Here is a 13735-nt window from a genome sequence, read left to right on the forward strand (position 1 = left end):
AAGGCATCTTTATCGTTATTAACAGGCATTTCATAAAACTTTGCAAATGTTTGAGAGTAAGCACTCCATCTTGCAGCCTTCCTTATGTTATGTATGTTAATACCCTCGTTTTTTGCAGCTGATGTCGAAGCGTGGCGCGTGCTATGGGCTGAAAACATCTGAGTATCAACACCGCTCTGAGATAGCATATTTTTCACCCAGTGGCTTAAAGTTTGAGAAGTCACGGCCTCGTGTGGCCTGTTAATAGCGATAAAAAGTGACTGTATATTTTCGCGAAGATCTTTAGTTCGTTTTATATATGCTTCTAATGTTGTGACTGCGCAAATACTTATATTGTTTTTATAAATCAGTATGTTTAATGAAGATCTTGATGCGATACCTTAATTTGAATAGAACCTTCTAGTCTCACGATATTTGGTAACTTGATCAGTGAGAGTGTTTGCATACGTTTTCCGGATACAAGAGCAAGTAAAGTCACGAGCTTCATTGACAGCGTTTTTAGGGGAATATCTTCGTTCGGTATTGGAGTAGCCGCATGGTCCAGGACGAGCTTTGGGTCCCACGTATGATCATATTTTGGCCGAGAAGGGCGTTATTCAGACACTCCCTTGAAAAGCCTTTTGATCTTATGATCTTGACCTATTTTTGGACCAACGACTAGCGATATTGCAGAACGCAAACAATTTAACGAACCCTAAGAAGCTCCTTTTTCATACTCCTTAGTGAGTAGTAACAGTACATTCTCAATTGAGCCATTGAACAGACTTAATTCTATTTTGATGCAAAAATTCCACCACTTCTTCAATGCAGTATTATACTGCTTGAGTGCTGATTCACGAAGCCAAGCAATCATTAGCTCGATAGATTCTCTTGGAACCTTGTTGATTTCGAAGGACTTCCGGATAAAATTCCGGCTACCAGGGTATTGTTTCTTCAGAGAGGATGAGGTTCCTTGTTTGAAGAAGTCAATAGTCCCCTATTTGGTTCGAAAATAATCGGATCGGTAATGAGGAGAGCTTGAAACAGTGGATACCAGGCTTGAGCTCGCCACTAAGGAACTACTAGAATACCCATCGAATTTTCGTCTCTTATTTTTCGTAACACTCGTGGAATAACTACGAACGGCGGGAAAGCATAAAAAAGGAAATTGTTCCAAGGAATAGTAAATGCATCCACGGCTATGCTACCCGGATCGCGAATCCACGACACATACTTTTCGCACTTTGTATTAACACGGGTAGCAAAAAGGTCAACGTCGGGGGCCCCGAAAGAACGCATAATTTAGCTGAATGCTACATTTGACAGCGCATATTAAGTTTCCGTCTCCAATCTGCGCGATTCAAAATCCGCTTCAGTGTTTTCTTTTGTGCTACTAAACGACGCAAAAATCCAAATATTTCTCTTTTCACAATAGTCCCATATCGCTCTAGCCAACCTATTTAGTTCTTCAAAACGGACTCCGCCCATTCTATTAATGTAGGAAATGGCTGTTGTATTATCGATTGGCAATAACACGTCACAGTCACGAAGGTTGCTAGCGAAATACTTTAATCCATATAGAACCGTTATCAACTCGAGTACATTAATATGTTTCTTTCTTTCCTCTATAGTCCAAAACCCATGAGATCGTTTGATCTTGAAGGAAACTCCCGATCCTGATAATGAAGCATCTGTGAATACCTTGGAGTTCTAATCGAATTCTCTTCCGACGATATAACTGTATCCCACCAGATTAATTCGGGTTGAAGGTTCACCGATAAGTTCATATATTTGTCATAGCAAACATTATTTTCCTTTAGTGCGAGGTATCGAGCTCTTCCGAAAATTTTCATACAGCCGAATCCGTATCTGACAGCTGGACAGTACGCAACTACTGTTCCCACAAATTCGGTAAAATCTCTGATTTTGCAACGTTTGATTGAACTATACTTGGCAATTAATTTCTTAATTCTTTCTCTTTTCTCATGTGTAAGTTCAACAGACATCTTTACCGAATCAAACAGAAACCCAGGTATTTACACCTTTTTGAAGAAACTAAATTACATTTTTTCTTGTTGATTATAAACCCCAATTTCTGAAGCAACGAAAGAGTATCGCGAACATTCTCCTCGCATTCCTTAAAGTTTCGTCCTATAAGTAACAAATCATCCAGGTAAACTACCGAAAGGTGGCCTTGATTTCTTAGGTCCTTTAATTTGAAATGTTCGGTCGCGACGAATTCGTTCAATTTCTTAAGATTTAAAATAAATCTGGAGCTACCGTCTGGTTTTGGTACCAGAAAAATACTCGAAAGAAACTGAACGTTAATCGTATCGCACGGTACGACAGCGTCAATTCCAAGAAGTTTCCGGATTAAATTTTCCATCTCCAATTTCTCTTTATGAGATCTGCAAGCATTGTTAGAGAAATCAACTTGATATGGCGGAGACTCAAAGGGTATCTTGTAGCCCCTTAACCAGGACAAAATTATGAAGTTAAGGGTGATCTCTTTCCAATTGTGTGTGAGAAATTTTAGTCTCCCCGCAACAAAACTTACAGGTTCTAATATCGCTTTCGATGATAAATTCGATCCTGTCCCTTCGTCTCGAGCTTCTGATTGTCTCGACGATATGTCGTATATCCCTGATTCCTCGGTTGTTTCCTCCCGCCCAACGTCGATGGATATTGTTTCTGGTTACCTAGTGGTCAACAATGCGGAAGTTTGGAGTTTTTTGCCGGTTTCACTTGAATCTTCGGAGCTGGCTTCAATTCTTTCCGAGAACTCTCCAGAGCTTTGCTGACTTCAATCTTTCGTCAAATTGTTACCCAAATAACCACTTATCAGGTACGGCGGCATTTAAAATGTCTTTGAAGGACGCATTTAAGTTATCCAGAATCAAACTCTTTCTTATAATTGATTTGTCATGTTGCAGGTCCGCCAACAACCGACCGACATCGCTCAAAAGTTCTAGAGTCGTTAATTTTTCGTCTCTGCTCTCAACAATATCCGAGAAAGCTTTTCCAACGGCCGCAAGACAGGCGGTAATTTTTGTCTGCTTTGCGATAATCCATTGGTTTCTTTCAACGACTGACTCCAATATTGACGCTTGAACTTCGGGGTTTACCCTTGGAGGATCAATGATCGCGCCGTTAAACGGAGGTGGATATTTCTTTACAAGAACCACCCTATCATCCGATGGCAGTCCGTTCGTTAAAATCTCTTCCCAGCAAATAATTAAATCCTTGGGAACGACCCCAGCGAGTTTCGTTCCTCGATGAAACGTTTTCCCATGATTTCCAGAATTTTTCGATCGAGAGGGGTGTCTCTAGAAATCATATGCTCGATCTGTTGTGAATTTTGATCGGAAATCTGCTGCGCGGCTTGCGAACAACTTTCTCCATTTATGGCAGGAACACCAGACTTCTGAGCATCTTGTCGACTGTGCTGTTGTCCTAGACTAGATGTGTCAATGTCCTTTAGAGCCACTGCCCCAGATCCACAAGCTACGCTAGTGCCCTGCGTAGTCATTATATTTGGGATTTGTTGATCCCCTTGTGCATCAGCCAAAACAGCGGTTTGCGGAAACTTTAAGTTTCCAGACCCATTGGATGCGCTAGACGTCTGCGGAGCCTCAAATTGAGAAATCCGCCCACGTGTCCTCTGCGGTGACATAACCTCGCTTCTGGCTCGAGAACTCTGGAAGAATTTAGAGCTGCGACGGTGTCCTGAGCAAAAACAATAACGTACCTCGAGTAAAATTTTTTCTAACAAGGGGAGTGTCAAACTTGGGAATCACAGATTTCCATCACTTTTCTATATATTGTAGGGCAGGGTCCCCTCAATAAATATATAAAGCGGCAAGACGCCATTCGTTTTTATTATTGAGAAATTTCAACTCAAAGTTCTATATGTAACTTAAGTAGAAGGAACCTTTTTACCGGTTGCAGCAATAGTTCCGTGGCGTAGCGGTAACGCTCTTGCTTACTGAGCGACTTTATTTTTGATAATATTGATTACCTTGTTATTATAATTATTACAAATCCTATTTTTATCATTTTTTGTGTTTTTTCCTAACTTAAAAATAAAAAAATAATTTATAGAAATATTAATTATTAATTATTTATTTTTGGATTAAATAATCTATAGAAAAAAAAAAAAAAGTAACTCTAACGGAACTTGAACAGCCGTTCGGTCCCTCAGTAAGCAAGAGCGTTACCGCTACGCCACGGAACTATTGCTGCAACCGCTAAAAAGGTTTCTTCTACTTAAGTTACATATAGAACTTTGAGTTGAAATTTCTCAATAATAAAAACGAATGGCGTCTTGCCGCTTTATATATTTATTGAGGGGACCCTGCCCTACAATATATATAAAAGTGATGGAAATCTGTGATTCCCAAGTTTGACACTCCCCTTTAAGTGGAACTATCCTGCGCAGGCTAGAGCCTGTACACGTGGAGTGTTCCCGAGTGGTTTTGCCCGAGAATAATTCTCTCGCGTGGGTTAGAGCCTACACGAGTGGCTTCTAGAGACTTTTTGGATCAGAGTAATAACTCTCTTAAACAGGTTAGAGCCTGAACAAGTGATCATCAGTCTTTTATTATAAATCCGTATGCAAAGGGAAACAGAAGACCCATCTTCTTCTGATGGATTCCGTTTTTTCTCGTTCATGTCATCAAAAGACGAACTTCTGTGTCGTTTTCCGTTTATTATTTCAATTTTTTTCGCGATTTAATAAAAAAATAATTGTGGTTTTCGTGACACAAAGAAGAAGAATGAGTTTCCATGACAACACAGCCAACAGTTTGGACGAAAAAGTTTATAGTTGGCTTTGAATATGTGGTGATACTGCCATGAAGTAGGATACTACACGATGATCTTGAGGAAGAGGCGCGAAATACAATTACCAGTTTTCCTGTAAATTTTACTTCATTTTTTTTTCGGGGTAGGCACCGCAAACCGTGTCAGTACGGGACATGTCTTACGCCGGCCAATGTAACAACGCGAAGAGTAGATAAATTTTGATGAAAAAATTACTCGACATACCAGATTATATAAACTTTGAAATAAAAAGAAACCGGATGTAATTGAATAAATAGTTTTTGAGATAAAAATTTCCGAAATTCGCCTACTTTTTAAGTCATTTCATCGGATATGTCCCCTAGAATTACAATCAAACTAAAGGTTTCCAAAATCTTTTTCCCGTGTCAAATGAGCGCTTTGCTACATCTGCTTTCAATCTATTACACGTGAGTCAGTTAGGCCTTTTGCTCTAACACTGCTCGGTTTTGAATTTTAAGGGAGTTAGGCGGGGCTTAGGTCAACACTGCTTGAAATCCACTCGGTGAGACACGTAGACGCTTTGCTCAAACACTGCTGCTCTTATAGGCCAAGAGCCAGAGCAATAAAACAAGGTTCGTAATGCAATTTTCTACACCCCAAGTTTTATTGTTTGAACATGTTCAGGGGTGTCCACTGAATATAAATGCAAGTTGTTATCACAGGGGGGTGCCCGCGTTAGCCGACATCTTTGAAAACACGTTTTTCAAAAATCTCGTGAACCGTGCATCGTATGACAAAAATAGTAGAGATCATTTTTGTAGATAATAACATTTTCTACAACTTTTATTTAAAACTTTTTTCCTGTATAATGCATAGATTTTTATTTATAGCACTCCAAACTTTTTTTAATTTGTTTATTGCTAAATATATAGTTAACGGTGGATGATACATGAAAAATAGTAATAACCAAATTTGTAGAACATAAAATTTCCTATAAATTTTATCTGAAATTTTTTTCCGTGAAATGTATAATTTAAGAGCTATAGCTTGATAAAACTTGCAGCTCGTAAATTATCAGTGGAAATGTTGCTCGTTACCACGAGCGGAAAACATTTCGTATCGGATAAAACGGTATAAGATGTTCAGAAATTATTAGTACTATTATTATAAATAATAATCAATGTTATTATTATATTATATTTGGATGTTATTATCTACGAAAATGATCTCTAATATTTTTGTCGTACGATGCACGGTTCACGAGATATTTGATAAAACGTGTTTTTCGAGATGGCAGCAAACGCGGGCACCCCCCCGTGACAACAACTTGTATTTTTATTCAGTGGACACCCCTGAACATGTTCCAACAATAAAATTTGGTGTGTAGGAAATTGCAGAAAAAAGATACGCGGCTCTTGGCCTATTACTCGGGGCGTGCGTCCTTTTATAGCAAGGATCAGATTACAACCGGAATGTGTTAACTTGCCGCCACACCGCGTGGACTGGGGTAATCCTTGGATCAGATTATTTAATACGTCCGTCTTGTTCTTGTTCTTGTTCCGTCTTGTAGCTGTGTGAGTAGGTATGTGTAATAACAGCAGAACGTTACAACTCATACTGCAACTTCTGGTAGGCAAAACTTGTCTTTGCGTTTCCTGATGTGAGTCAACATTCTACAAGATTACTGCTCAGAATGTTTTTAGTAATTTTCAAGCAAAAATTATTTTCTGTTCACGTCGATCATATTTTTATTTTGTTGTATTAGAATTTTCTGTGCGTATTTTCCAGAACTGTTTGTAAATAGTAAGTGAAATGAATTAGATGATTAAATGACTGAAAGGGAATTGAATAGTGTGTCGAAATCTAAAGAATGTCACGCATCTGTGTTCCAGATCATTTTGGCTACTTAGATAATTCTTATTGATTGTCTTAAATGCTCGAAAACTAACAATGTCGGTTATAGTGACGGGTGTGGGTGTGAACTTTTCGAGATCAAATGGTTTTTCCTATGGAGTGACTCAAGTTTTTGCTTAGTGCACTCACTTCATTGCCATTGTTCCTCGACTTTGAGCAGACCTTTTCTTTATAATTATGTTACCTCAAACCTCAGGAACTGAAGGCTAGCTATAAAGGCAGTACTAAACCAATACTAAAGGTGGTGGGATATGGCTCTTGGGAAGACACTTGTGAATTCATACTGTAACAGCTCATTGCTAGACTAAAACTTTACGTAAGTGTTTGCGAATACTACAGCATAGCTACAAAGCAATTATTAAAAAAAAGAACCTCAGATAGCAGTCAAAATGTATTTCTTTTTTCTACTTGTTATTTTTATAATGGTAATAGGTTAGCTACCTGATGTCGCAGTCTGCATGTAAACTAACCAAAATAAGTTAAAAAATACGATGAAATGAGATTAGAACCAGTAAAATACTGAATCGTGCGCCCACGCTCACAAAAAAATCTAGTCAACCCGTTAATGTTATTTAATAACCAGTCAGGATATTCATATCGTATGATAATTTTCTAATTTTTTGTGACGTCAAATAAGAGAACCCTGTAATGTAAAAAATTCTAATGCTTGACCGAATAGATCTCTTACTGCAAAAATCAGGCGCCCGTGCCAAATAAAGGTTAATTAAAGCTGTGATTTGCAAACCAGATTGATTTTTTTTCGCAACTTTTTCGAAGGAAAATCATTATTTAGGCCTTGTAATAAATACACCAAAAAAATGTTGATGCATTAACATATCCAAAGGTGACGAGCAAATGGGGGGCCATGAGAATCAAACAAGTGTCAGATTCTTAATAAATTATTCACCTACTTAAAAGTATTGAATACGCAAGCATAAAATATAATCCAATCCACTTACTCATTTTGTACATTTTTTCAATCACATCCCTGGCATGGATTTCTATGACAACTAATGCTTTCAACTTCAAACGTTGAAGTTTATTCAGATTTCCACGAATAGCCTCAGAATACTTTGTCAGTACTTGATTTTGTTTTTTCTTCAGTTTTTTCAATGGTTTCTTGGATTCAAGTAATCTGCAATGAAAGTTTGAGTACAAGTACAACAAATTTTCTGGGTCTTGCAAAAAATATAATTGCAGCAAAATTATTTTTTGCTGTTCGAAGAATTCAACAATCAACTGCGGAAAATAATATAATGATTGGTCAACTAACTTGCAATGTAAAAGTGTTCTTGTACAGTCAGTGGTCCATTGAATTTGAGTCGAAGTGATCCCAGGTTGACCGGGCCATTCCTTGACCCACCTGTCACGTTTCGCTAGCATTTTTCTCAAAGCTATCCGACATTGTCGCAATACTTCTCTGAGACAACCCCGCATAGCTGCTTCTAGATTAGTAAATACAGATTTGAGTGAATCTTATGCTTGCTACTTAATAGAAAATGACATGCAGAAATATTTTGATTTTTTATACACACATCCACATTTGAATTTATTTCACTGACTTTTATAATATTGAGTAATAGCAAAATTGAGTTACCTAACGTTAATCGGGATGCATTTGGACCATTACGTCTTTCAAGAATCTGAAACCTTTTGTACTTAGTTTATGTGAGATGTGTATTTTATCATCAAGAGATGTCATCGCATCTGGCACCGAGTACATTGAAAAAAAAAAATTCAGCTCGCGAGCCGACGCACTCTCTGTTACGGCGAGGAGAAGCCTATCTGTCTATCACTCTCGAAGAAAATCTTATCACACACTTCTCCCTTTTCACGATGAAATCTGACATTCGATAATTTGATTTGGAACATGGTTTCTAAGAGCTTTCGTTTAAGCTCCATATCAATGCAATCGGTGAACGGCGAGCTGGATATGTGTGACGACAACCACGCCACTCATATACGTGTGTCGCGGCCATTCTTAAGATTTGAAATTTGCCGTGTTACCGACGGAGGTTACCGATCGATGACGCAGTGAAGCATAAAATTAAGGAGATGACTAGTAAATTTTTAGAGAAAAGTCTTAGGGAGAAAGTTCAAGAGTATTAAAAGAGAGAAAGCCTTGTTATCATTTAACTTTTATAGAGAAATAACACACCTGGAAAAAAATCTTCAAATGTTGTTTCTATTGTTTTTACAGGTATGAATTAAAGTAACTAGTTAGCTTTATACATAAGGTAAATAAAAATAGAGAGAAAGACTTATTATCATTTAATTTTTATAGAGAAATAATATACCTGGAATAAAAGCTTGAAATTTTGTTTCTATTGTTTTTACAGGTATGAATTAAAATAACTAGTTATCTTTATACATAAGGTAAATAAATCTATTGTTTGTACAGAGAAACGCAGTTGAGTTCTTACTCTAACCTCCAAATTAAATAGTTAATCGGATAAGGAGAAATTTATTGCATTTGTAATGTGTAATATTTCAAATCTCGTCAAAATCATCAGTTAGATCGAGAATTTTCAACGACTTCAAGTCTGGATACAGAGATATGGGACATATAATTTGAAGTTGTATGATTATAGTGATGACATAGAGAGGCACCGTTGTATGCTCGAAACAGACCAATCTACCGAATTTCCACGTTCAACTAACACAACTGAATAACTCCAAAAATTGCAAGCAGATCAAAAAATGCATCAAGTAAAAGTTGTTGGATATCGAAGGGCTAACCCAACTATAACCTTCACTTTGAAATCGATCTTCATTTTTAAGGTTATTTAAGGGTCAACTTGTGTCTTTCAAATAGAAAGTCCTGTTATTGACTTCGAATTCCAAAAGGACACGAAATTCTACGTTCAGATAACTTCCAAGGGTCATTTAAAGGTCAAATTTAGAGAAATGGAGCTGGAAGGCCCGCTACGTTCTCGTCGTGGGCTCAGGGGATGCTTACACATGGCAAGAAAATATGTACGAGTAAGCATCGGGGAGAAGGGGATTTCTTATCAAAAAGTCTTTGACTCTGTACAGACTTGTGTTTTAAGTAGCTGAGTCATGCAATGCGTTATTGAATGCATTAATTTGGCTTTTGGGGCCACTTCGATCCATAAGAACAGTACGTATCATTGGTCAAGGTCAACGATGTATGGCATTCTTTGACCCAAACAGCAATATCAAGATTTACCAGCTCTTCTGCACTAAGCGGAAATTTGAACTTTATATGACTAGAGGTCACTTTGACTCCTAACATGGATATCTATTTGAATGCAGAATTTTGTGCTCTTTCGGAACCCAAAGTAAAAAGTAGGGTTCTCTTTGAAAAACACAAGTTGACCTTGAAATAACTTTAAAAATTAAGATTATATAAAGGTCATAGTTTGGTCAACTCTTCGATAGCCAACAACTTTTATTTGAAACATTTTTTGACTGGTTTGAAATTTTTCGAGTTATTTAGCTGTGTCAATTAAAATGGGACACCCTGCATAATCAGTGATCAGTGTACGGAGTTAGAAATAAGAACGGGTGTCGATCTCGATATATTTGGCCAGTAGTATGCGAGATTTGTGTGAGTATGAAAATGACATAAAAAGTAGCTCGACCCAAACAAAAATTGCGTGAAGATGGAAATGAAGAGGTATACCGATTTTGCTATAGCCCATTGCTATTTAGATGGTAGTGCAGTATACGAGTTAATTTCATAAACAGTCTGCAACTACTAGTCAGTTGTTTTAACTGCATGATACAAGATGCGAGTGAACGGATCAGAAGAAAATCTGAACCAGTATTGAGAAGTTGTCAGTGTCGGAGATCCTCTCATAAAAGAATAGTTGTCACGAAATCTCGAAGTTCGAGTTATTTCTGAAACTGCTATAGACGTACTTTGATTGGCTGTCGAGGTCGTGTTCGGAGTTTGTTCATGTGCGTATTTCAGATCGTAGAAAAAAAAACAATTGCAGCTCATCCGATCGCGATCATGTCAGATACATTTATTTAGCGACGCGATCGTGTCAAATAAATTTATTTAGCGAAAAGAGTGAATAAGTGATGAAGAAAAGTAAGAGCGATTTTACGTCGAGCGAGCAACTCGATGCGTTAACGGCGAGTGATAATACAACCTAAGTATTTGAGTTCTCTTTTTTCATATGTTACACGTCATTTTGGGAATTATATTTTCTTTTTGCCACATGGTTACCATATCACCCACAGCGAATTTTATCAACAAAAAAATTGCCGACTATGGTCGATTTTTTTCATTGACCTAACAGTAATATTGTTATTCAAAAATTTATAAGACAGTTAAAGAAAAGCGCGCGCTTGCGCGCGCGGTGACCCTAGTGATGATAAATCATTGAACATCATTCACATCGATTTTCATCTACAATGCATAAACATTGCCGCTCGGAAATTACACCGAGTACAGCTTCATCTTCTGGAATAATAATGCCTCCAGTTTAAAAGTTGTGAGTGCTGAGATGTCGACATAATTGTGATAATAAATAGAAAAGCATTTGAACATTCGCTGAAATGTAAGTCCCAGAAATGTCTGAGGTTTATTTTATCAGATGGGCATTAAAAAATTATTATTCTGGCCGCTGTGCTACGACTCTGCTTATTATCTCGCTACCGTTTTACGCATGTAGTCGTTGTCACTATTTCTAAACTGATTTACTCTAATACGGCTGAAAAGCGCACACTACTGGCTTATTATCGACCTTGGCATAAATATTATTTAGGTACCGTAAGTTCGAATCGAATCAGTGAGACGAATGTCTAAGCCTCACTTTGTAAGTACGTATTTGATAATTATAACAACTGAAAGATAGGATAAGCTTTCGAAAGCCAGAAACCGAATTCCGCCATGAAATTTGGTACACACATTCCATTTGACTATCTAAGAGTGCCCTTTAAAGGATTTTTGGGAACTCACAATACTTATCAAGCTATTGCATTTTTTGAGTACGTTTTCTAGTACGCTCTGACATATTTATATATCTCTTGCCGCGTTCTCATGCGCTATTTATATACTGTAACGTGGCATTTCCTTTTATGTATGCCCGAGCATCCGAGCTTCCGAGGGGGACACAGTAGCGAATCATGATCGAGATGTTGCAGGGTTTAGTTTTTTATTTTTGGGTACATCGGCCACCGGCCAGCGGCCAACTTCGACGTCAAGGATATTTCGGCGAGGCGGAATAGCGACGATCTCGCGGGAAGGATGTTGAGGCTGCGGAGGGGGAGCCAACGCAGATCCCTGCAGCGCTGGAATCCAAGGCGGACGCGATTCCCGCTGGCGGCCGGCGCGCCACAGCTTCCCCACTCACCCCGCCTACACCGGATCAAGGCAACCGCGAGAGACCGTCCAGCGACGAGGGAGCACCACTTCTTGGGGGTATGACGTCGCGAAGGGAATAGCGTAGCGAGATCGGCGTTGCGGCCGATCGGCAATGCCTTGGCACTCTAGTTCTGGCGATCGGGAGATATAGTTGCGGGTTGAATAACCGTAACGAGTTCGTCTGAGTGAGAGTTAGCGAGAATCATCATCGCAACACCAAGGACTCATGAGGGGGTTGGCGAGTTCGTGAATTGGATGTGGAGCGGTAAGCGCTGTTAATATTCTCGCGAAAGAATTTCGAGAGTCATTAAATAACGGGTTGCCGAGAAACGGATAGCCATCGAGGATTGATGTTATCGAAAGTACTCGAAATTCCTTGGCCGACACCTTTGCTTGGTGACCGTAGCCTGAGTTGCGCGCAATAAAGTAGAGCCAATTTTGAGTCACGGGTAGGAGTCGAGGCACTATTGTTTCAAATTGAGTGTAACCAAATTCCGTTGCACAGGGTCACGTCGAGTCAAATTAGGTAAAATGTTTCCTCTCGCGTAGGTCGCAAATCGTTGAAAAGGGGAGCGTTCGAATTCGCGGATCACGTTAGGTCATTATGGGAAACGAGGAGTTCGGACGCGTTACGATAAAAGTCATACGATTACCGTGGAGACCGGGTTATTACGAATCAAAACTAGAGATGCGAGTAGCGCGTAAATGAGGGTTGGTTCTAGTTATGGCCCTTGTGAGTTAGCATTGCGGATTGGCGATTAACGCTTTATTTTGTGGAGGACGATAGCAGCTAGCACGTCGATTACGATTTTGGTCTGATTTTTTTGAATTTTTTCGTCTAATGGTTGTAAGGTGATAAATCCAAAATTTTGAATTTGTCCGCGGTCAAAATCGAATCCTATAATCGAAGAATCCACCGATCCTCGATCTCTCATTTCCTCCCCTCGAATCACACTACCGAGTTCGCTTTCGCGAGCTCGGCCTCTTTGCTCTGGGACGGCGAAGGGACCGGTCATCCGCTCATCTCCCGGTAGGCGACTCAACGGAAACTGGCCAATACATCTAACTAGATTTAACGTGGAGAATCTATTGAACTCATCGACTTCGATCCCGGATTCCAGTCCCAGGGCAGGAGCCAACGTGGGAGAAAAACGAGCGTCCTAGATAAGTTGAAATTTGAAGGATTGTTTATTTAAAAGTCTCATCGAACTCCAAGATAAATCCGCGAATGATGTATAAATGGGGATGAGTGTGTGTACGTATCTGTATGTGACGGTGTGTAACCGTATGCGACCGTGTGTGAAAATAGGGCCTCATATGTTCAATAAAAATAAAACTAGTATAAATTGATTTTACAAAATGGCGCCCAACTAAGTGGCACGATATCAAGGAATAAAATAAATTTTAAATTTTATATTGTAGTTGTCTAAGAAGTGATATCGTGAACTCACAAAATTAAAAAAAAAAAAAAAAAAAAAAAAAAAAAAAATTAGATTGTGAGATTATTTTCGCATACTTTATTGAGATTATAAAATTTGGTACCTTGTTTAAATCTACATATACTTTAATAATATTTATTACAAATGAATGGCAAATGAGAATGAACAGATTTACGTGACAAGATCAGGGCGAAGTTCGAAACAAAAATTTAAAAATTACACGTTTACAGAATCGAGGCGTACAAATCAAAAGAAAATGCCAGCAATAACACGCGACGAAATT

General features: G+C 38.6%; 1 protein-coding gene across 1 annotated transcript in view; it reads right to left on the reverse strand.

Annotated features, from left to right (window-relative positions):
• LOC124308425 (dynein axonemal heavy chain 2) overlaps window positions 1–13735 on the reverse strand; it is a 618723-nt gene that overhangs the window by 399266 nt on the left and 205722 nt on the right. Inside the window, exons 11-12 of the mRNA XM_046771133.1 lie at window positions 7949–8120; window positions 7635–7810 (exon numbers count right to left, since the gene is read on the reverse strand). Coding sequence (XP_046627089.1) covers window positions 7635–7810; window positions 7949–8120 — 348 coding nt within the window. The remainder of the gene's footprint in view (window positions 1–7634; window positions 7811–7948; window positions 8121–13735) is intronic.

This window comes from Neodiprion virginianus, chromosome 7, assembly GCF_021901495.1.
Source record: "Neodiprion virginianus isolate iyNeoVirg1 chromosome 7, iyNeoVirg1.1, whole genome shotgun sequence".
Lineage (NCBI taxonomy): Eukaryota > Metazoa > Arthropoda > Insecta > Hymenoptera > Diprionidae > Neodiprion > Neodiprion virginianus.